General features: G+C 39.7%; 1 protein-coding gene across 1 annotated transcript in view; it reads right to left on the reverse strand.

Moving 5' to 3' along the window:
* Positions 1-25,817, reverse strand: part of LOC134756243 (NBAS subunit of NRZ tethering complex-like) — a 99,180-nt gene that overhangs the window by 9,797 nt on the left and 63,566 nt on the right. The window contains exons 28-39 of the mRNA XM_063693070.1: positions 23,904-24,124; positions 20,610-20,809; positions 18,499-18,686; positions 17,937-18,089; positions 17,024-17,179; positions 14,949-15,109; positions 13,335-13,522; positions 10,916-11,055; positions 4,743-4,832; positions 3,556-3,681; positions 957-1,124; positions 287-540 (exon numbers count right to left, since the gene is read on the reverse strand). Coding sequence (XP_063549140.1) covers positions 287-540; positions 957-1,124; positions 3,556-3,681; positions 4,743-4,832; positions 10,916-11,055; positions 13,335-13,522; positions 14,949-15,109; positions 17,024-17,179; positions 17,937-18,089; positions 18,499-18,686; positions 20,610-20,809; positions 23,904-24,124 — 2,045 coding nt within the window. The remainder of the gene's footprint in view (positions 1-286; positions 541-956; positions 1,125-3,555; positions 3,682-4,742; positions 4,833-10,915; positions 11,056-13,334; positions 13,523-14,948; positions 15,110-17,023; positions 17,180-17,936; positions 18,090-18,498; positions 18,687-20,609; positions 20,810-23,903; positions 24,125-25,817) is intronic.

A 25,817-nucleotide genomic window follows, 5' to 3' on the forward strand; every position in this document is an offset into this window, starting at 1 on the left:
TTACTGAACTCCGTTTTTATCAAGTCCACAGTATACTGGGCGACTTTAGCCAGATCCCCTGAGTCTTCCATCTGTCCCTTGTCGCTGAGGGCCAGGAGACCGATCTGCTTGTGCGGTGGAAGACCGACTGTGGCCTTCTATATAACTAGTATTCTCGGGTAAACTTTGTATTTCTTACTTACGTTTGAAGCAGTCTATACAGAAACCTTGCCTAGATCCACATTGTCTTGCAACTATATCTTCTTAATAAAGGAAATATGTGCTAGAATCTTCTAAAAACACTTACCCGTTAACTCCTGAGCGTACTCCTCATTACTGAACTCCGTTTTTATCAAGTCCACAGTATACTGGGCGACTTTAGCCAGATCCCCTGAGTCTTCCATCTGTCCCTTGTCGCTGAGGGCCAGGAGACCGATCTGCTTGTGCGGGGGGAGACCGGCCGCGGTGGCCTTCTGCATGACGGTCTCGATGAGGTCGTCGGGGAGCTTGATGCCTTCCTTGTGGTATTGAATAATGCGGGTCACGAGGGTCGGTACTTCACTGAAAATGGGCAAGGAAAACTTACATAGACTTACTTGCACCCAAAGCGAGTATGTTTTGTGTTTGTGTATTGGTTTGAGTAGGTAATTTGAGTTTCATGAAATTTATAATAAAATATCTTCAAATGAATCAAGCAGCATTTTTTGCTGATATCCTCTAAATCTATTTTGCATTCAAGTAATATTTTTTTTCAGTATGAAAAATAATAACAATTCAATAATAACTTAAGAATACACTTAAGCCTAGTCAAAAAGTCCCCCCCGAGTTGTCCCTGGTGCAAAGGTGCCCATCACACTAGCCACGTTACCCCGTTGAATTGCGATGGACAACCTTTGCACCAGATTCAAGTAAAATTAGAACTATTTGCAAGAGAAAACCATCGATAAAATAAATAGATATTTTTATATTTTTTGTACCTCGGTCCACTTGTGTCAGCCAAATGTCGCAGCACGCCGATCGCGTCGGTGGCTATGTGCAGGCACTGCAGCACCGTGGCGAGCGGCGCCGCGCCCAGGCCGGCCAGCAGCAGGCGGCCCGTGAGCGGCACTAGCGTGGTTGCGTCGCCGTGGCTTCGCTCTATCTCCCTGTTGTATACAAATTAAAAACTTTATTTACTTTAAAATTTCATTTTTGATAGGAACAAGAATTTGCCTACCGACTGTCCTTTTTTTCAACCGTTAATTTCAATTTCAATTATGTATTCATAAAATAGGTCCAACTTCGAGAAAGACGTCGTTCGTCGAATCCGACTCGGTTGGGCAGCGTTCGGGAAGCTCCACAGTATCTTTTCGTCCAAATTGCCGCAGTGTCTTAAGTCAAAAGTCTTTGACCAGTGTGTGTTGCCAGTGATGACATACGGATCTGAGACGTGGGCGCTAACGATGGGCCTCATAAGAAGGCTCAAGGTCACGCAAAGGGCAATGGAGAGAGCTATGCTCGGGGTTTCTCTGCGTGATAGAGTCAGAAATGATGATATCCGCAGTAGAACTAGGGTCAACGACATAGCTCGCAGAATTGCAAACCTTAAGTGGCAGTGGGCGGGGCACATTTGCTCGCAGAACTGATGGCCGGTGGGGCCGGAAGGTTCTGGAGTGGCGTCCGCGTACCGGAAGACGAACTGCCGGTAGGCCTCCAACGAGATGGAGCGACGACCTGGTGAAGGTCGCGGGAATTCGGTGGTTGCGAGCGGCACAGGATCGGTCGGAGTGGCGAGCCTTGGGGGAGGCCTATGTCCAGCAGTGGACGTCTATCGGCTGACATGATGATGATGATGATGAAAATTTACATTTTACATTAACATTTTACATTTACGGCATAGTTATTTAACTAGATGATTATTACAACTTCCTTTGGCCTCCTCCATCATAAAAATTAATCACCGGTCTTTCATAAATTTATAAAATTTCAGCCCAATCGCACGTGAGCTTCTAAATTAGCTCCCAAGACTGGATCGAGATAAACATACAAATTAACTAAGATGGCAAATTAAATAAAACCGGAAGTATATATACCTACTTTGTTCAATTTTTTCGTAATTACAGAAAACCGCAGCCAAATAACACTAGACCCTACTCATAGTGTTGTGTTCCTGCCGGTGAGTAAGGTTGCCAGAGCTCGGGGGAGAGGAGTGTTAGGGTCGGCAACGCGCATGTAACTCCTCTGGAGTTGCAGGCGTACATAGGCTACGGAGACTGCTTAACATCAGGCGGGCCGTATGCTTGTTTGCCACCGACGTAGTATAGAAAAAAAAATTTTTTTCATAGAAACGGGACCCTATTACTAAGACTCCGCTGTCTGTCACCAGGCTGTATCTCATGAATCGTGACAGCTAGACTAGACAGTTGAAATTTTCACAGATGATGTATTTCTGTTGCCACTATAACAACAAACACTAAAAGCAAAATAAAATAAATACTCCCATACAAATAACGTGATTTTTTTGCAGTTTTTTGCGTAATAATACGGAACCCTTCGTGCGCGAGTCCGACTCGCACTTGGCCGGTTTTTTAACCTGCAATTTTTCAACTTTTTGGAGGATACAACTTGGGAACTAAAGTACATTGCCCATATTTCCTATCCCTATCTCACGGGTTGTGCGAAGTTCTTCGTGTTCAGCGTCCTTACTTGAATCACATTATTTATATCTTAGTGGTTATAACGTGTGCAGTGAATGCAAAAGACGCGGCTTCACTCGATGATTTATTTTTCAAGGACGTTGTTAGGGTTCCGTACCCAAAGGGTAAAAACGGGACCCTATTACTAAGACTCCGCTGAACCGTGATAGCTAGACAGTTGAAATTTTCACAGATGATATATCTCTGTTGCCGCTATAACAACAAATACTAAAAAGTACGGAATCCTCGGTGCGCGAGTTCGATTCGCACTTGGCCGGTTTATTTAGGGTTCCGTACCTCAAAAGGAAAAAACGGAACCCTTATAGGATTACTCGTGCGTCTGTCTGTCTGTCCGTCTGTCACAGCCTATTTTTTCCGAAACTACTGGACCAATTAAGTTGAAATTTGGTATACATATGCAAGTTTGTGACCCAAAGACGGACATGTAACGTGAACAAATGAATTTTAAACACGGGGGCCACTTTTGGGGGGTAAATCAGAAAATTAAAATATAAAGTTTTTCAAACTATATCGTGTTACATATCAAATGAAAGAGCTCATTAATCTCGAATATATTTTTTTATAATTTTAGGATAAACAGTTTAGAAGTTATTCAAGAAAAAAGGCAAAAAATGACCATTCCCCCCCCTTTATCTCCGAAACTACTGGGTCAAAATTTTTGAAAAAAATACACAAAATAGATCTTTACCTATAGATCACCGGAAAACCTATTAGAAATGTGCAGTCAAGCGTGAGTCGGACTTAATTACTTAGTTTTTGATCCGACCCCTACGGGTTTTTAAAGACATTTCACATAAAAGATACATTGTTTAAATTGTGTAATGTACGGAACCCTTGGAACGCGAGTCCGACTCGCACTTGGCCGGTTTTTTTTACTTACGGCCATATCTCGTCGCGGGGCACACAGCTGTTCACAATGATGCCCTGTATGGTGTCCGAGTGGTAGTTCTCGAGGAACCGCGCCCAGCGAGTCAGCTCTTGCCCGACCTGCGTCCAGGACATCTCACTGGAAGACAAACTTTCTTTAAATAAATAAATAAAATGTGTTGCAAGTGTATTATCAAAGACAGATATAACTCCGTAATAGATGGATACAGTCTAAGAAAAAAACGTGCCTCGAAAATCACGAAAATTTGATTCTCGATCAGATGGCGCCACTAGTTTTGGCCTACACTCGTATAGAGGGCGTTGACTGTTTCGTTTGTTATTTATAATTTTAACGCATACCAGTGAAAGAACATGGGTCAAAATCATATAAAAATAATTAATGCAAATAAAAAAATTATTTATCCATATTTAAATACATGTTATCGTATTTTTATAAATATTTATTTTTAGTTTTAAAGTGTGTCGACAGATGGCAGTGAATTTACTGGGGTTACAAAATTTACTATGACAGTACCGCTCTAGTATAAGTTACTCTATGGTATTATTTATATTGTTTTCTGTAATGAGGTGTGCAATAATAGTATAAAGTCAAAGTCAAAGTACTCTTTATTCAAATAGGCCTAGCAACAAGCACTTTTAAATTGTCAAGTTTTACAAATATTACTTTAATCTAAATATCAGAGCAATTTATTGATGCAGTTATTATTATTCTTAAGTACATTGAATTATTATAGATATGTCAAGCTTAATAATAAGAATTTCACAAAAGGATCACACGACCTAAGGGAGTTATTTAAATCGACACGAGTTGCGAATTACCTATTCGCACATGTATTGTAAAACCTTTTCCAGTACATATCGCCCTTTAAATTTTCGACATAGTTACGTAAAATGCTTATCACACAAGTGCGGTAAAGTACATATGGTGCTACTTTCTCGTACTATTGCGTAAAGTGCACTTTTTGTGCATATGTCGAAAGTTTAAAGGGCCATATGTACCTACTGTAAAACGTTGTACGATACACGTGCGAATAGGTAATTCGCAACTCGTGTCGATTTAAAACACTCCCTGCGGTCGTGTTTTAATTTATCGCCACTCGTTTCGAATTTCCTCTTTTCCGCACTTGTATCGAAAATAACTATTGTATTGTATTGTAATATATGTGAGTGGGAACTTACTCCTTGGTGAACTTGAAGTCGTTCTCCTGCTCCTGCTGGCAGTAGTCCACGGCCTGCATCAGCATCAGACTCCGCGTGCCTGCTGGGACCCTGTAATATCAACGACATTGCTAATTGTTGCCAAATGCACAACAAACAAACATTGGACAGCTCACAGATTCAACAGAAATTAATAAGTTTTTGGCAAATTTCATTTTTGGTACAAACTTTTATCGCTGACTGTACTCTTTTTCCACAGGCAACTAATACTCATCCAGACAATTCTAAAAATCTCAAACACAATTAGGTTGCGTTGTTTTATCACACAGTTCCTATGGCCACCTCCTGTCTCCATCATCAGATCAGCTCGATGGTACCATAATATTGCATTGTCACACGACTTACATATGTATGCAAATTTTCAGCTTCTTAGGAAACCGGGAAGTGGGTCAAATTTAACTTGCAAGATTTGACCCTTACAAACATGTTACATACATACTTACATAGGTACATTGCAAGTTAAATAAAAGCTTGTAAAAAGCTTAAGTTTCTGAAGCTAAACATTTTTTCCAACCAAAAATAAAAAATCATGCATAGGGTTAAGGTGCTACTAGGTTTCATCGATTTTTGACAAATTTTGACAAATTTTGAATCGTATCTCCTACTTTTGCACTACATATAGAATTACTAGCGACCCGCCCCGGCTTCGCACGGGTAGTTTAACGAATTTACACAAAACCTTTACAAATTATACATATAAACCTTCCTCTTAAATCACTATCTATTTAAAAAAAACCGCATCAAAATCCTTTGCGTAGTTTTAAAGATCTAAGCATACATAGGGACAGACGGACGGACAGACAGCGGAAAGCGACTTTGTTTTATACTATGTAGTGAGAAGACAAACGGCTATCGGTTCTTCAATCTTTTATCTCCATTTTTGTCTATCGAAAGAAATGAATATTTATTTATTTATGATTTTTAGGGTTCCGTACCCAAAGGGTAAAAACGGGACCCTATTACTAAGACTCCGCTGTACGTCTGTCTGTCACCAGGCTGTATCTCACGAACTGTGATAGCTAGACAGTTGAAATTTTCACCGATGATGTATTTCTGTTGCCGCTATAACAACAAATACTAAAAAGTACGAAACCCTCGGTGCGCGAGTCCGACTCGCACTTGGCCGCTTTTTTTTAACATTGTCTAAAAAAAACACTTTTTTCGTATCTCGATTGCTGTGAAAGATCTTACATATACGAAATCTACATAATATTTGGGTTCGTCTTTGACGTCTCTAAAAATTTGTCGTAGGTTTTAATTTTAAACTAATTAACACAAAAGTAAAACTAAAACTGTTCAACTTTGATGCCAAATACATATCTCGAAAACAATAAACTTTGAAGTAAATATGGCATACTATATTGAAAGAAAGAAAGAAAATAAATTTATTCAGGACGCATACAGTATTGCTTAAGCCCGTTGCTGTTAAGATAAGCTACAAAAAACATTAGAAAAGTAAGGGATTCAGATCATAGTCATTATTTTTTTTTTTTTTGTAATTAAAAAAAAAAAAAAGTAATTGATTCTATTTTTAAAAGCTATTTTTATAATTTTAGCGATGTGAATGATTAAATAAAGTCAGAAACGTTTATTGTCGTAAAATGAACTGACATATTTTCTCGTGGACAGTAATGTTTTTACTATTTTACCATAGAGTAACTTATACTAGAGCGGTACTGTCATAGTAAATTTTGTAACCCCAGTAAATTCACTGCCATCTGTCGACACACTTTAAAACTAAAAATGAAGATTTATAAAAATACGATAGAATGTATTTAAATATAAATAAATGATTTTTTTTATTTGCATTAATTATTTTTATGATTTTGACCCATGTTCACTGATATGCGTTAAAATTGTTAAATAACAAACGAAACCGTCAACGCCATCTATACGACTGTAGGCCAAAACTAGTAGCGCCCTCTGAACGAGAATCAAATTTTCTTGATTTTCGAGGCACGTTTTTTCCTTAGACTGTATCCATCTATTACGGAGTTATATCTATCTTTGTTACTACTTTACTTTATTGATTATCAATATCGTCAACAGATGGCACTGGGAGCGAGTTAGTACGCGCAAGCGTTTGGTTACCGTAGGATAAAGACCACTTTTGTAGTGTCCTGTTGCGTGAACCGATTTAGATGAAATTTTGTTATTTTTGAATATCACGAGTTATTGGAAAGTAACTGCAGTGATACGAATATTAATTTAGGAAAGGAAAATAGGCTAATCTAATCAAATTAGATAAAAAAAATCGTTTTGAGGAATTAATTCCCAGCAAAGATAGATATAACTCCGTAATAGATGGATACAGTCTAAGGAAAAAACGTGCCTCGAAAATCACGAAAATTTGATTATCGATCAGATGGCGCCACTAGTTTTGGCCTACTCTCGTATAGAGGGCGTTGACGGTTTCGTTTGTTATTTGTAATTTTAACGCTTATCAGTGAGAGAACATGGGTCAAAATCATATAAAAAAAATTAATGCAAATAAAAAAATCATTTATCCATATTTAAATACATTCTAACGTATTTTTATAAATCTTCATTTTTAGTTTTAAAGTTTGTCGATAGATGGCAGTGAATTTACAGTGGTTACAAAATTTACTATGACAGTACCGCTCTATCTTATTATATCCTCTTTGTTCCCAGCAAGCTGGAAATCGTTTTAATACCTTCATTTGGTCCTAAATGCGTATAATCCGAGTTTGCTCCTTCCCAGGATGTGTGGATAAAGTTTGGGAGCCTTGGGATATACATTTTTTTATATTTTTAATTTTAGTTTTAATCGTGTGTCGATAGATGACAGTAAATTTACTGTGACTACAAAATTTACTATGACTACAAAATTTACTATGACAGTACCCCTTTATCCTATATATTCTCTTTGGTACTGTTAACACAATTCCTCGTTAGATGGCGCCGGGATCGAGATAGATCGCGCTTACGTTTGGTTCCTGTAGAATATAGAGACTGTTCATAGATTGTAGAGCGGTACTGTCATAGTAAATTTTGTAACCCCAGTAAATTCACTGCCATCTGTCGACACACTTTAAAACTAAAAATGAAGATTTATAAAAATACGATAGAATGTATTAAAATATAGATAAATGATTTTTTTTATTTGCATTAATTATTTTTATGATTTTGACCCATGTTCTTTCACTGATATGCGTTAAAATTATAAATAACAAACGAAACCGTCAACGCCCTCTATACGAGTGTAGGCCAAAACTAGTGACGCCCTCTGATCGAGAATCAAATTTTCGTGATTTTCGAGGCACGTTTTTTCCTTAGACTGTATCCATCTATTACGGAGTTATATCTATCTTTGTTGTTATCAAGTCAACCGATTTGAAGAATTCTTTTTAATTTTTGATATTAACGGGTTGTTGAAAATAACCGCAGTGATAACAATAATACCAAAGATAGATATAACTCCGTAATAGATGGACACAGTCTAAGGAAAAAACGTGCCTCGAAAATCACGAAAATTTGATTCTCGATCAGATGGCGCCACTAGCTTTGGCCTACTCTCGTATAGAGGGCGTTGACGGTTTCGTTTGTTATTTTAACGCATATCCGTGGGTAACGCGTAACATGGGTCAAAATCATATTAAAATAATTAATGCAAATAAAAAAAACATTTATCCATATTTAAATACATTTTAACGTATTTTTATAAATCTTCATTTTTAGTTTTAAAGTATGTCGATAGATGGCAGTGAATTTACAGTGGTTACAAAATTTACTATGAGTCTATGACAGTACCAAAGATAGATATAACTCCGTAATAGATGGATACAGTCTAAGGAAAAAACGTGCCTCGAAAATCACGAATTTGGCCTACACTCGTATAGAGGGCGTTGACGGTTTCGTTTGTTATTTATAATTTTAACGCATATCAGTGAAAGAACATGGGTCAAAATCATAAAAATAATTAATGCAAATAAAAAAAACATTTATCCATATTTAAATACATTTTATCGTATTTTTATAAATATTTATTTTTAGTTTTAAAGTGTGTTGACAGATGGCAGTGAATTTACTGGTGTTACAAAATTTACTATGACAGTACCGCTCTAGTATAAGTTACTCTATGACAGTACCGCTCTATCTTATTATATCCTCTTTGATAATACTAATAGTTCATACATATCTGGGGGCCCGGTAGTGCCCCCGACAAGACGAGCAAAGCGAAGCGCAAGGGCACTACCTACCTTTTTTCGAAGCACTTTGTCGTTTTTTTTGAACCCTCATAACTTGGGTTTGGATTATACCAGATAAACAAAATTCTCGGGATATGATGTCATTAGTGGACTAATTAAGCATAAAAATTTTCAATTACATAGCTCTTATACTTTAGATTTTATTTATATCTAAAAAACCCCAATTTCGTCACTCACTCACTGATGATTATCAAAACCTTTAGGGTACTTCCTGAAATCCTAGGAAGCTGAAATTTGGTATGTAAGATACTAAAGATAGTACACAAACAACAGAAAAATTCAAAAAAGAAATTTTTGATTTTGACAAATGTAAAGGGGGGTGGAATTTTGTATGGGGACTTAATAACCGCTGCACCGATTTAGTTGAAATTTGGTATGTGTATGTACATAGTTCTATCATAGAGTAACTACGGAGTTATATCTATCTTTGGTTCTATGTAGATAGATGGACTACCCACATTTATAATATTAATACAGTGGGTAGGAATAACTTGTCTCTAAAAGTGGGATACATCAGTACATCACGTCACGTATAATCTGATTGAAATTCCTAAACTTCGATGACGCTCTGAAGAAGTTTACTCAATTGATCACTAGATGGCGCTGTCACTACCGTGAACTAGCGAACGAAGTGTCGACGTGAATGATACTAAGAGTGATTCAAATCAAAGTGGACATAAGATAGAGCGGTACTTACGTTTTTACCTTAGACTAATTTTTGATGTCTTATTGCGTCTGAAGACGTGAGAGACTCAAGATAAATTGAAATAATTGAATACTTTAATAGTACAACCGGATTAAGTCTTACCTCGAAATCCTTCCAAAGATATGAAATTTGGTATGTATATGTGTATAATTAAAGGTCTTTTTTCATGTCCACACTATTTGACATTTGGGGTTGGGGACCTCGAGGAATCGCAGCCATCTTGGAAAATGTGTACCATCCTGGAGAAATTTGCGTTTTACTCTAAATATACGTTCTCTATGAAAATATGGTGTAAGGCAACATTAAAGCTTATTAAATTCTACACAAAAAAGTCCTGGATAACTTTGCGGAAAAAATACATCTTGTTATAGAAAAAAATAGCTGAATCCAGATTTAGCGCTTATACCCTTTCAGGGGATATTCTCTTAATATGAAACTTGGAGGAATATGAATTCCACTTTTGTCTATACATTTGTACACGTTCTACTCCAATATCAACATTTTACTCGACTGCGACTTAAACAGAAAGTAGGGTTATGGGTTTAAATACTGAAAATCAGTACACCCTGTAGCTCAGGATACTGGACGGATTTTTTAAAACGACATATTGGTAGATTCCTCTTGCCCTTCACAACCTGTTTACACCTGTTTTATTAAAGAAAAATCAATACAGCTGCCTTGAGAGGACGCCGAATAGTAAAACATATTTTTACTTCTAGCGCCTAAACTATTGAGTGAATTTCAATAAAATAGACATCAGTAGATCCATAATTGGTACACGAGTACTATGCAATACAAATTTACTAAAATAAATGGAGGAAAAATGTGTAAAACTTAAAAATGTGACTATAAAACAGATTTTAGGTCTTAAATGGGGTTTAAACAATAGTGACAGTAATGAAATTTGACACCTACAATTTCAGGGATCCCTGTTTGCGTGTCATAAAATTGGAGCTTCGGGGACCACGGGGATCAAGCGCCATCTTGAAAAGTATAAGTCTTTTTTGGTTTTTCTTTTTTTCTCGGAATATCGGGGTTTAATGTGAATACTGTGTATGGCGAAACGAAAGCTTATTAAATTCCACACTATAAAGTTATACAACACCATGTCTTATCTGTATGTGACTGTTTGTTTCCTAAAAAAGAAAGAAAAAAAAAAACTTTACGGGAAACAAGACCCACCTAATACATGTACATACGTGTGTAAAGCCTGGTCGCTGAAGCAGACGTCGGCCAGGAACCGCAGTAGTTCCTTCTTGGCGAGCTTGTTGAAGTAGCTGGCGCATTGGCGGTAACGCTGCATCCATTTCTTGTTGTTAGACGATCCGTTACTTGGTTCCTGAAGAAAATATATAGCATTAAAACATTTTTATGCCAAATTAATTTGGTATGTACACCCCAGGCCAAAAGTATGGAAACAACGTTGTTTTCTTTAATATCTCATGTTTCTATTTTCGTTATATCATAGAGTAACTTATACTAGAGCGGTACTGTCATAGTAAATTTTGTAACCCCAGTAAATTGACTGCCATCTGTCGACACACTTTAAAACTAAAAATGAAGATTTATAAAAATACGATAAAATGTATTTAAATATGGATAAATGATTTTTTTTATTGGCATTAATTATTTTTATGATTTTGACCCATGTTCTTTCACTGATATGCGTTAAAATTGTTAAATAACAAACGAAACCGTCAACGCCATCTATACGACAGTCGGCCAAAGCTAGTAGCGCCCTCTGAACGAGAATCAAATTTTCTTGATTTTCGAGGCACGTTTTTTCCTTACGGAGTTATATCTATCTTTGCTAAGACTTACATTAGGCAAACCCAAAAGATTAAAAATACACGCTTAATTGTCAAAAAGCTAAAAAAATAAAGTAGGAAAAAGTTACATAATTATACCTACCCTTTAATTACATGACAAAATGTTGAATTGGCAACTATCACAGCCAGAGTAATTTACTTTTAAAATGTTCTATTATTATTTTTACCGAATTGTCAATGAGTAGTATAAAATCCATCGCTTAAAAGATCACACTTTTCTATTGAAATACGCTTGTTTCCATACTTTTGACCTGGGGTGTAGAAATGTGAAGTCTGAAGATAAAGATAAAGTTTATTATTCAAGTAGGCATAATACAAATAAAGCTACGCCGGCTCTAACCCTACACCTCTGCCCCGAGAAGATTTAAATCCCCCCTCAATTGGAGGAGGGTATCCCAATATGGGACCGGCAACAAACTCGGCGGGACACATCTTTTCAAAACAAAACATCTTATACCTATAATGAACCTGCGTTACGAGTAAATAAGAAAAAATACATTTTAAATTACTATAGAATTCATGCAATTACATACAGTAGGTACTTTTCTTTGTAGAAATTTGATTAAAAAAAATATGCATGTACATTATACAAATATCAAATCATAAAAATGGAAAAGAAAATAAAATAAATGAGAATATATATTATATACCGGACCCGGGTATGTCCTTAAACTACGTCCAAAAGAGAGGTATGGGCCCTGTGAATGACATCTCGCTTTGTGTGGTAGGGCACAGGACAGCGGATGTCATTCCAGATCTAGAGCAGAGCCCAACTGGGGAGGTACCTCCACCTTACAGAAAACCGCAGCCAAATATCACTAGACCCTACTCATAGTGTTGTGTTCCTGCCGGTGAGTAAGGTTGCCAGAGCTCGGGGGAGAGGAGTGTTAGGGTCGGCAACGCGCATGTAACTCCTCTGGAGTTGCAGGCGTACATAGGCTACGGAGACTGGTTAACATCAGGCGGGCCGTATGCTTGTTTGCCACCGACGTAGTATAAAAAAAATATGCCTGTGGACATGTCTTTTTAACCTCCGTCGCAAAAAGAGGGGTGTTATTATGTTTGACGCCAATGTCTGTCTGTCTGTCTGTGGCATCGTAGCTCTCCAACGTATGGACAAATTTCGATGCGGATTTTTTACGTGAAAGCGAGTTACCCTGCGGTGGTTTCTAGCTATGTTTGATAGAAACCGATCCAGCAGTTTGAAGAGTATCAGCTCTTTATCAAAATGATGGAAACAAGTTTGGGAACAAATCAAATTATTTTATTAAATATTTTGATTTGTGTGTTTTTAAGTAGTCACACTACTATATATAGATATACTATATATATTTATATAGTAGTGTGACTACTTAAAATAACACAAATCAAAATATTTAATAAAATAATTTGATTTGTTCCCAAACTTGTTCATAGATGGCAGCACCAGTCTCTCGCTATAACGTAATTCCGTAAGGAATTCGTTTAGGAGGTGCAAGCGCGCACTGCTTGCCCTTAGAGCTGGTCAAAGACGCCTAGTCTTACTAAGATGGCATATAGTCGAGAAATTGTGACGGGTACCGCCGTGGAGATGGCCTAGGGGTTCATGGCGTTAGCCGCGATAGCTAAAGACGCCGGTTCGAATCCGGCCTTCACCACTGGAGGGCTTCGTCACTTTTTCTTTAATATATGACATCAATTACAGTTTTTAAAATGATTTAAGTCATTTTTGTCATAAAATGGATTATTTGGCATAAAGCGTATGGGTTTTTTAAATTGAATAGTTATCAAAATACACAACTGTACTCACACTGAAGAAGTAGTTAGTGAGCCACATGGTGAAGAGCGTGTGGACAGGTACAGGCAGATGGAAAGCCGGAGGTAATGTCCGTAGTAGCTTGGTGACCATGCCGGCGGTCTCGGGCCGCATAACGGACAGTATGTGCGCGGTGAATTCGGCTTCGGAGGCGGGTTCTAGGAGGATCTTGTAGTCCAACTCTGTAAAAATAGTACAATCGAAATTAAACTATCGTGAGACATATTTCAAAATATCCCCAAAAGCCAAAAGCGACTAAAACTCATAGTGAGTGAAACCGTACTGATCTAAATATTTTAAAATAAATAAATATTTTAAGTTAAATATAAATACAGCGTGAGTACGATGAACGCTGTTATCGGCGTGACAGGACAGAGCAGATCTCACTGTCACCAAAGAGGATATAATAAGATAGAGCGGTACTGTCATAGTAAATTTTGTAACCCCAGAATTCACTGCCATCTATCGACACACCTTAAAACTAAAAATGAAGATTTATAAAAATACGTTAAATTGTATTTAAATACGGATAAATGATTTTTTTATTTGCATTAATTATTTTTATGATTTTGACCCATGTTCTTTCACTGATATGCGTTAAAATTGTGAAATAACAAACGAAACCGTCAACGCCATCTATACGACAGTAGGCCAAAGCTAGTAGCGCCCTCTGATCGAGAATCAAATTTTCTTGATTTTCGAGGCACGTTTTTTCCTCAGACTGTGTCTATCTATTACGGAGTTATATCTATCTTTGATAGGGTATAGCAAGATAATCTTAATAACTAAATACTTAAAATACTTTACAAAACTTACAACACAAAATGAAGTATAATAAAATTATACTTCATTTCGTCGATTTAGTTTGAGTAAAATTTTCAAGATTTTTTTAATTTTTTAAGCAAGCAAGTTCGCGAGGTCTACACTACAGCTCATAAAGCTACTAAAACCGGCCAAGTGAGAGTCGGACTCGCGCACGAAGGGTTCCGTACCATTACGCAAAAAACGGCAAAAAAACACGTTTGTTGTATGGGAGACCTACTTAAATATTTATATTAGTATGTTTTTAGTATTTGTTGTTATAGCGGCAATAGAAATACATCATCTGTGAATATTTCAACTGTCTAGCTCGTGAGATACAGCCTGGTGACAGACAGACGGACGGACGGACAGCGGAGTCTTAGTAATAGCAAAGATAGATATAACTCCGTAATATATGGATACAGTCTAAGGAAAAAACGTGCCTCGAAAATCAAGAAAATTTGATTCTCGTTCAGAGGGCGCTACTAGTTTTGGCCTACAGTCGTATAGATGGCGTTGACGGTTTCGTTTGTTATTTAACAATTTTAACGCATATCAGTGAAAGAGCATGGGTCAAAATCATAAAAATAATTAATGCAAATAAAAAAAATCATTTATCTACATTTAAATACATTCTATCGTATTTTTATAAATCTTCATTTTTAGTTTTAAAGTGTGTCGACAGATGGCAGTGAATTTACTGAGGTTACAAAATTTACTATGACAGTACCGCTCTAGTATAAGTTACTCTATGGTAATAGGGTCCCGTTTTTACCCTTCGGGTACGGAACCCTACTAAAGTGTTACCGTTGGAGGCGGCCTTCACTTTCTTGAGCAGCTTGATGTGTTCAGCCGCCGTGAGGCCCCAAAGCGGAGGTTTCTCGTCGACACCCTTCAGTATGGAGAAGAAGTTGATCAGCGCGTGGTGGTTGGAGCCGGTGATCTTCGGCCAGAGGCCTTCGCGGATGCTGGAAGACGATGTAAGGTGAGACATGAGAAAACGTTTTAATTATTAATATAAGAAATGCCAGGGGAATGTAATTAGTTGTACCAATGAGGATATAATAAGATAGAGCGGTACTGTCATAGTAAATTTTGTAACCACTGTAAATTCACTGCCATCTATCGACATACTTTAAAACTAAAAATGAAGATTTAAAAAAATACGTTAATAGTAGATTGTTAACCAAGGGATGAAAGGCAGTCATTTCTGCCGAGGTATTTTTGGCGCTCGAACGCAGTGAGAGCGCCAATAGTCTGAGGCTGAAATGATGCCTTTCACCCGAGTTAAACACTCTACTTTTCATTTCGAATACGAGGAAAGTAAAATGCATGTCTTTTTTAAAACATGACCAAGTATAATTTTTTATAGTATTTTTAGGTACCCTACCTTCAGTTAACAATTTAGGCAAAAGTGTCTCTATTTATAGAATGGAGAGTCAAATATCAGAATGGAAATTGTATAACAAATACATTTAAATTCAAATTTCAATTGCTTATCGTAAAAAAATTCAAAAAATCGTACTTCGAACGTAAAATGCTCTAGTGCAGACACGTATCATTTTCTGCACACCTTTTAGAACAACAATGATCCTCTTTCAGAGCATGAGAAATGAAAAATGTATTTAAATATGGATAAATTATTATTTTATTTGCATTAATTATTTTATATGATTTTGACCCATGTTCTTTCACTGGTATGCGTTAAAATTATAAATAACAAACGAAACAGTCAACGCCCTCTATACGAGTGTAGGCCAAAACTAGTGGCGCCATCTGATCGAGAGTCAAATTTTCGTGATTTTCGAGGCACGTTTTTTCCTTAGACTGTATCCATCTATTACGGAGTTATATCTATCTTTGGTTGTACCTACACTACCGCTCAAAAGTATTTAGCCACCCGCAATTTTCAACATACAATTGTATACAAAAATTATTTTCAAAATCATACTGTTCGATCGCAGGCAAATGATAGAATTTTATTAATGTCATAAATAATAAAAACCGGCCAGGTGCGAGTCGGACTCGCGCACGAAGGGTTCCGTACCATTACGGAAAAAAAATAGCAAAAAAATCACGTTTGTTGTATGGGAGCCCCATTTACATGTTTATATTATTCTGTTTCTCGTATTTGTTGTTATAGCGGCAACAGAAATACATCATCTGTGAAAATTTCAACTGTCTAGCTATCACGGTTCATGAGATACAGCCTAGTGACAGACGGACAGCGGAGTCTTAGTAATAGGGTCCCGTTTTTACCCTTTGGGTACGGAACCCTAAAAACGATAATCAATAAGGTCGAAAAAGGTTTCATACTATCTAGAGCGGAACTGTCATAGTAAATTTTGTAACCCCTGTAAATTCACTGCCATCTGTCGACACACTTTAAAACTAAAAATGAAGATTTATAAAAATACGATAAAATGTATTTAAATATGGATAAATGATTTTTTTATTTGCATTAATTATTTTTATGATTTTGACCCATGTTCTTTCACTGATATGCGTTTAAATTGTTAAATAACAAACGAAACCGTCAACGCCATCTATACGACAGTAGGCCAAAGCTAGTAGCGCAGAGGAACGAGAATCAAATTTTCTTGATTTTCGAGGCACGTTTTTTCCTTAGACTGTATCCATCTATTACGGAGTTATATCTATTTTTGATACTATTTATTACCCCAGGAGCTATTAACACATACAGGCTGCTCCAAATAAAAAAATCGTAATTTGTTAATTTCTTCGTAACAGCTACACCGGTTGTTATGATACTTGGTATACTGATTCTAAATACCCTAATGCATATGTACATTTCGGCTTTGTCCAATGGCTAAGGACACCCTGTATACTATGTCTATTGCTACTTGTATATTATGCCCCACCGAGTATGAAATGTAGCGTCGCTGCAAGGTAAACTCGACCTTAAACTCGTGAGAGTAGGGTCGCTTTCTGCGTGCTGCAGCCACACTTCTAAGGCGTCCATGTCGTATTTGGAGGCCAGGGAACACGCCAGCTCCAGGTGCTCGGGGTTTGGTGACCTGGGGAAATAATATATACAAATGAAGATTTAAAAACCGGACAAGTGCGAGTCCGGGGAGTCGAGGGTTCCGTACTATTACGCAAAAAAACGGCAAAAAAAATCACGTTTGTAGTATGGATGCCCCACTTAAATATTTATTTTATTCTGTTTTTAATATTTGTTGTTATAGCGGCAACAGTAATAGATACATATTATCATCTGTCTAGCTATCACGGTTCATGAGATACATCCTGGTGACAAACAGACGGACAGCGGAGTCTTAGTAATAGGGTCCCGTTTTTCCCCTTGGGCACGGAACCCTAAAAAGTGTCTGTTACAGCAGAAGTAGAGATAATATAAGTTGGTTAGGTGATCAAAATCTCGAAGTGATCCGTCTCCTAATAATGAAATTATGGTTAGGTGATCAAAATCTCGCAGTCATCCGTATCTTACTAGTAATAGTACCTAGTGTGTGTAGATGTAGATCACTTGGATGTGGTTTACGAAAAGGATCCATACTCACAAAAATTTAATACAGAATGACTATTATTTCAGACTAAGTTTCAGTAGGTTAGATACTTTACCTAAATGGCGCGAGTCGGTAAACAATCTCCTGCCGGTAGTCAGGATCGAGAACAGTGATCCATTTGACATTGACACCTAGTGATTTGATTTGTTCCATTTCACCGCAGCCGCTGAGCTTGGCGAGGCAACGATGGATCACTTCTATTTGCTCTGTTCTGGCCTTCTAGTCATTCAGCTGTGTGATATGTTACCTGGCGAGTCTGTAGACGATCTCCTGCCGGTAGTCAGGGTCAGCAGAGAACAGTAAGCCATTGACATTGACACCTAGTGATTTGATTTGTTCCATTTCACCGCAGCCGCTGAGCTTGGCGAGGCAACGATGGATCACTTCTATTTGCTCTGTTCTGGCCTTCTAGTCATTCAGCTGTGTGATATGTTACCTGGCGAGTCTGTAGACGATCTCCTGCCGGTAGTCAGGGTCAGCAGAGAACAGTAAGCCATTGACATTGACACCTAGTGATTTGATTTGTTCCATTTCACCGCAGCCGCTGAGCTTGGCGAGGCAACGATGGATCACTTCTATTTGCTCTGTTCTGGCCTTCTAGTCATTCAGCTGTGTGATATGTTACCTGGCGAGTCTGTAGACGATCTCCTGCCGGTAGTCAGGGTCAGCAGAGAACAGTAAGCCATTGACATTGACACCTAGTGATTTGATTTGTTCCACTTCACCGCAGCCGCTGAGCTTGGCGAGGCAACGACGGATCACTTATATTTGCTCTGTTCTGACCTTCTAGTCATTATGTTATATGTTACCTGGCGAGTCTGTAGACGATCTCCTGCCGGTAGTCAGGGTCAGCAGAGAACAGTAAGCCATTGACGTTGACACCTAGTGATTTGATCTGGTCCACTTCACTACACCCGCTGAGCTTGGCGAGGCAACGACGGATCACTTCCATTTGTTCGTCGGAGGCGTTCTGGCCTTCGAGAGTCATTCGAGCTAGCTGAAATTAAATAAAAAAAGTCTTTGGTCTATTTCGGTTTTCGTTTGGGTATGAGAGATTTAGGATCGGTAGCACTGCTCCGAAACAACAATGTTACCAATAAAAAATTGTATGGGTGTAAATAAATAAATTGTATGGATGTGTCATAAGTTCACTGCTGAGTGATATTGATCAGTCCGTCGACTGCGTTTAGTGCAATTGTGTAAAGTTTTTTTTAATCCGTCGACTGTTGCTTTCAGTTAGTAAAGTAGATTAGAACTATAGGGGGCAGCACAGGAGCCGTCAGATTTTTTTCCGCGAGGCGTAAATGTGAAGTTTATGCTTCCGATGTAGCCCACAAGATGGCAGAACGTACTATGCACAAGAAAACGTACGAGAACAGTAGATGGTAGCACTCGCTTTGGTAATGTACATATTTATGTTTACGATTCAGGCCACAAGATGGCAGACCCTCACACGCGCAGAATAGGGATTCTTTAAATACACGCGCCCCCAGGCCCCAGAATGTAGGATTTATTTTAACTTAGATATGCAATGTATCCACGTCCAGTCCAGAGAGGAACTAGGATAATAAAAGGTGAAGTTATAACATCGTCCACAGACACACACAAACACACACGCACACTTACTTCCACGCTCGCCCAGTTATACAAGTTATCTTCGCTTTCATGATGGGGTGGGAAGTTTTTTTTTTTTCTTCTTGATGGACTTGAGGGCGTTGTTGCCCATAGCCAATGACACGTAAAAGGGTAGGAACAAAATAAATGCTCTTAGAGCACGACGCTGTTCGGTGGTTGTTGTAGTTGTCTCGTAAAACCGATAGCTGGATTTTACGAGAAGCACGTGGACTACCGGCCGTTGACTCCAAAATGGTGGTTAAACACACTTTGAGATTAATTCTCCATTCACTGCACACTACCACATTAGATAATTGTATAATAAAGCTATCGATATTACACTTTAAACAATATTAATGAGCAAAAAACAAAGGAATTAATCGCGAGGCTACTATCAAGATGGCGTTCGAAACGGAAGTCGGGTGGGAAGTTACTTAGACAGTTCTGGACGTGGTGGCACTTTAAATTAAATAACATAGTTGTGACTGCAGGAGTGTACAGGCTGGACTGTGAGTGTGGCCTATCATATGTCGGGCAGACGAAACGGAGCATTTCCACTCGGGTGAAGGAACACATAGCTGATGTCAAGCACCGTCGACCTAGGTCTGCTGTCTGTGAGCATGTCATGGATAAAGCCAATCACTCAATCAAGTTTGATAAGCCTCTGGTTCTTGCCAAGGAGAAGCGTTACATACCCAGAATGCTGCGCGAGGCCATTGAGATTAAGAAATATCCAAACTTTAATAGGGAAGATGGCTTTTCTCTACCACCAGCTTGGGATCCTGTAGTCCATCTGATAAAGGAGCAAGCGAGACATAGACTGTGAGACCTTAGTGTTGGATGATGCTGGACATTCTGATGTTTTGAAAAGATGTGTCCCGCCGAGTTTGTTGCCGGTCCCATATTGGGATACCCTCCTACAATTTAGGAGGGAACTAAATCTTCTCGGGTCCGTGGTGTAGGGTTGGAGCCGGCATAGTTTTTATCGCGTATATATATATATATCTTTACTTGAAAAATAATTATAGTGTATAACTAGCCTTATGAACCGATTTTGCATGTACAACCAGCCTTAAAGTTTGTAGTCTATGATTGTTCATTATTTTAGTATGTGGGTATTTTTGCACTTTGTAATTTTTCCTCAGTCACCCGTTGACCACGAACGCTGTAAAGAGTTCGAAACGTCGGGATGTATTATAAATTCAATATACGCGATATAATCCGTTTTCATAGTTTTATTTCATGAGTAACTATCGCGGTAACCGAAGACAATATAACATAGTTTACAATCGACTTGTCCACTGACCTGCTTCGGTTTAGTGAGGTACACGTTGTCCCTGAGGTCCGGTGCGGAACATTCCAGCACGTTGGCGTACAGCGCGGCGCTCACCGCGGCGCGGGAGTGGCGCAGCTTCCACAGCCGCGAGTCCCGAGCCGAGCGGAGCAGGCACGCCACGCTGAGGGCACAGTCCTTATTCAGGAGCTCTTCGGCGACTTTTTGGACCACTGCGGAAATAATTAGCTCCATGTATTAATTTTTTTTAATTTTATAATCATAAAAAGAAGAATACTTTTGTAAACCTTCACATTACATGCACATGCACACACACACACTAACCTTTGTATTTACATTTAGATTAAACTTTAAAATACCTACCTGCTATTAACTTGTGCACCTTTTTGCTCACGTAATTTAAATAAATAGATACATAGTGTAATTGGCAATATATGTAAAAAAAAAAGTTTTATGTCAAAATTGATATATTTAAGTACATATCTTTAAACTGGTAACCACGATACAGGCTTTGCCTAGTGTGGAGACCACCGTTAATCTTAGGCTTTAACATCTAGATTTTAAACCTTTGCTGTAAAAGATTATCCTATTGTTGTAACATTAACTGGAAATAAATATTTTTATTATTATTATTATTATTTATTACATTATAAACTGTAATAGATGTCATATATTAAAGAAAAAGTGACGAAGCCCTCCAGTGGTGAAGGCCGGATTCGAACCGGCGTCTTTAGCTATCGCGGCTAACGCCATGAACCCCTAGGCCATCTCCACGGCGGTACCCGTCACAATTTCTCGACTATATGCCATCTTAGTAAGACTAGGCGTCTTTGACCAACTCTAAGGGCAAGCAGGGCGCGCTTGCACCTCCTATACGAATTCCTTACGGATTCTATACGACTTCCATAGTCGCTGTCTTGTGTTCGTACAGGGTGCAATAATATACAAACATGTATACCTTCCCCCTCAAGATGGGGTGTGCAGTTGTCCAGAGAGTTCTGCACGTAGTACCACTTGAGAACGGCCTGGGCCACGCTCTGCTCGTGCGGGTTGGGGACGCTAAATGTGTAGTCCTAGTCGCTGTCTTGTGTTCGTACAGGGTGCAATAATATACAAACATGTATACCTTCCCCCTCGAGATAGGGTGTGCAGTTGTCCAGAGAGTTCTGCACGTAGTACCACTTGAGCACGGCCTGGGCCACGCTCTGCTCGTGCGGGTTGGGGACGCTGAATGTGTAGTCATAGTCGCTGTCTTGTGTTCGTACAGGGTGCAATAATATATGAACATGTATACCTTCACCCTCGAGATGGGGTGTGCAGTTGTCCAGAGAGTTCTGCACGTAGTACCACTTGAGCACGGCCTGGGCCACGCTCTGCTCGTGCGGGTTGGGGACGCTGAATGTGTAGTCATAGTCGCTGTCTTGTGTTCGTACAGGGTGCAATAATATACAAACATGTATACCTTCCCCCTCAAGATGGGGTGTGCAGTTGTCCAGAGAGTTCTGCACGTAGTACCACTTGAGAACGGCCTGGGCCACGCTCTGCTCGTGCGGGTTGGGGACGCTGAATGTGTAGTCCTAGTCGCTGTCTTGTGTTCGTACAGGGTGCAATAATATACAAACATGTATACCTTCCCCCTCGAGATAGGGTGTGCAGTTGTCCAGAGAGTTCTGCACGTAGTACCACTTGAGCACGGCCTGGGCCACGCTCTGCTCGTGCGGGTTGGGGACGCTGAATGTGTAGTCATAGTCGCTGTCTTGTGTTCGTACAGGGTGCAATAATATATGAACATGTATACCTTCACCCTCGAGATGGGGTGTGCAGTTGTCCAGAGAGTTCTGCACGTAGTACCACTTGAGCACGGCCTGGGCCACGCTCTGCTCGTGCGGGTTGGGGACGCTGAATGTGTAGTCATAGTCGCTGTCTTGTGTTCGTACAGGGTGCAATAATATACAAACATGTATACCTTCCCCCTCGAGATGGGGTGTGCAGTTGTCCAGAGAGTTCTGCACATAGTACTACTTGAACACGGCGTGGGCCACGCTCTGCTCGTGCGGGTTGGGGACGCTGAATGTGTAGTCATAGTCGCTGTCTTGTGTTCGTACAGGGTGCAATAATATACAAACATGTATACCTTCCCCCTCGAGATAGGGTGTGCAGTTGTCCAGAGAGTTCTGCACGTAGTACCACTTGAGAACGGCCTGGGCCACGCTCTGCTCGTGCGGGTTGGGGACGCTGAATGTGTAGTCATAGTCGCTGTCTTGTGTTCGTACAGGGTGCAATAATATATGAACATGTACCTTCCCCCTCGAGATGGGGTGTGCAGTTGTCCAGAGAGTTCTGCACGTAGTACCACTTGAGAACGGCCTGGGCCACGCTCTGCTCGTGCGGGTTGGGGACGCTAAATGTGTAGTCCTAGTCGCTGTCTTGTGTTCGTACAGGGTGCAATAATATACAAACATGTATACCTTCCCCCTCGAGATAGGGTGTGCAGTTGTCCAGAGAGTTCTGCACGTAGTACCACTTGAGCACGGCCTGGGCCACGCTCTGCTCGTGCGGGTTGGGGACGCTGAATGTGTAGTCATAGTCGCTGTCTTGTGTTCGTACAGGGTGCAATAATATACAAACATGTATACCTTCCCCCTCGAGATGGGGTGTGCAGTTGTCCAGAGAGTTCTGCACATAGTACTACTTGAACACGGCGTGGGCCACGCTCTGCTCGTGCGGGTTGGGGACGCTGAATGTGTAGTCATAGTCGCTGTCTTGTGTTCGTACAGGGTGCAATAATATACAAACATGTATACCTTCCCCCTCGAGATAGGGTGTGCAGTTGTCCAGAGAGTTCTGCACGTAGTACCACTTGAGAACGGCCTGGGCCACGCTCTGCTCGTGCGGGTTGGGGACGCTAAATGTGTAGTCCTAGTCGCTGTCTTGTGTTCGTACAGGGTGCAATAATATACAAACATGTATACCTTCCCCCTCGAGATAGGGTGTGCAGTTGTCCAGAGAGTTCTGCACGTAGTACCACTTGAGCACGGCCTGGGCCACGCTCTGCTCGTGCGGGTTGGGGACGCTGAATGTGTAGTCATAGTCGCTGTCTTGTGTTCGTACAGGGTGCAATAATATATGAACATGTATACCTTCACCCTCGAGATGGGGTGTGCAGTTGTCCAGAGAGTTCTGCACGTAGTACCACTTGAGCACGGCCTGGGCCACGCTCTGCTCGTGCGGGTTGGGGACGCTGAATGTGTAGTCATAGTCGCTGTCTTGTGTTCGTACAGGGTGCAATAATATATGAACATGTACCTTCCCCCTCGAGATGGGGTGTGCAGTTGTCCAGAGAGTTCTGCACGTAGTACCACTTGAGCACGGCCTGGGCCACGCTCTGCTCGTGCGGGTTGGGGGCGCTGAACGTGGTGTAGTTGTAATAGCTACGTGATGTCTTGTGTTCGGGGTAGAGGGTACGGTAGAACTCTTGACAGTATATGGACTGGTCTGATGCGTCGGTTGGTTGAGACTTTGTGTCGCTGAAAATAAATGGACAAATAGGGCATATTTAAAACAAAATAAAAATTATAGGACATTCTTACACAGATTGACTAAGTCCCATGGTAAGCCCAAGGAGGCTTGTGTTATGTGTACTCAGACGACGATTTATATAATATACATATATAAATACTTAAATACATACAAAACACCCATGACTCAGGAACAAATATCTGTGCTCATCACACAAATATGGGATTCGAACCCAGGACCATCGGCTTCACAGGCAGGGTCACTACCCACTAGGCCAGACTGGTCGTCAAAGCAATGTTCTGCCACAAGAGTGCAGCACTAGCCTTTTTACTAAACCATAGAGTAACTTATACATACTGTACCTTTAACAGGTTTATGACAGGTTTTCAGAGATAATAAAATATCACATTGATGCATCAAGGCGGTTTTTTTACAAAGGACCTACCGGGAAACGCGAATCCGAAATTTCGCTATCTGCCTCTTTATCGCTCGAATATGCAAGTGACAGAGAAAGTAATTGTGGTAGTGGCGCTCCCTACGCAGTTTCGCGTAATATTCCCTATTATGAAAATCAAACTCAAAAATCAGAACTATTTTCTATTTTTTAGAAGCATATTTTTGAGTGAAAAAAAAAACAATACAATTTTAGGGATATTTTTTATTCCATTATCTCTTTTAGACGCTAATCATCACCTCCCTCGCGTTGTCCCGGCATTTTGCCACGGCTCCATGGGAGCCTGGGGTCCGCTTGGCAACTAATCCCAAGAATTGGCGTAGGCACTAGTTTTTACGAAAGCGACTGCCATCTGACCGTCCAACCCAGAGGGGAAACTAGGCCTTGTCGGGATTAGTCCGGTTTCCTCACGATGTTTTCCTTCACCGAAAAGCGACTGGTAAATATCAAATGATATTTCGTACATAAGTTCCGAAAAACTCATCGGTACGAGCCGGGGTTTGAACCCGCGACCTCCGGATTGCAAGTCGCACGCTCTTACCGCTAGGCCACCAGCGCTCTTTTAGACGCTAATAACGATTTGAAAAGTATTTGTTACAGCAACTTGCGCATTTCTATCAGAAAAAAATCACTGAAGTGGAACTGCTAATTTAAGAGCTTTGGAGTTCAGCTCGGAACTGTTCAACGCCACATACTTAAAATTTTCATTACAATAGAATAAAATAGAAGAAATTTATAGAGACATACAGAACCAACTTCAAAATATTTATCAGTACGGTTTTTACTCACTATTATTTTTAGTCGCCGTTGGCGACATGTTTCGGATTCTTTGGGAATCCATCCTCATCCTTGAAATATGTCTCACGATAGTTTAAGTGCGATCAGAACCAACTTATTATTAAGCGTCACTGAAAAGGTCTCCACTCAGCTTAATGTCAAGATACCACCTAAGGATCTCTACGCTGGTCTTCTGTGGACACCCTTCCGAGAGAGCGCAACTACACGCTAAAGTACAAAATTTATATAAAAAGTAAATTTAATAAGCCTATATTATCCTATTAAAAACTACAATAACAATACAATAATTTAAATTAGGTTTGGTACAGAACAATTCAAGATAGACCCTTGTGAATACCCTGGTTTGATTCTGCCAACCTCTCTAGAAAAGTGTTAGTCTCAGCTTTCCGAGTCCGGTCCGGACACATCCCTACAAACAAATTTCTGTACATGATGGGTGTTAAATCGTC

The sequence above is a fragment of the Cydia strobilella genome, chromosome 3, assembly GCF_947568885.1.
Source record: "Cydia strobilella chromosome 3, ilCydStro3.1, whole genome shotgun sequence".
Taxonomy (NCBI): domain Eukaryota; kingdom Metazoa; phylum Arthropoda; class Insecta; order Lepidoptera; family Tortricidae; genus Cydia; species Cydia strobilella.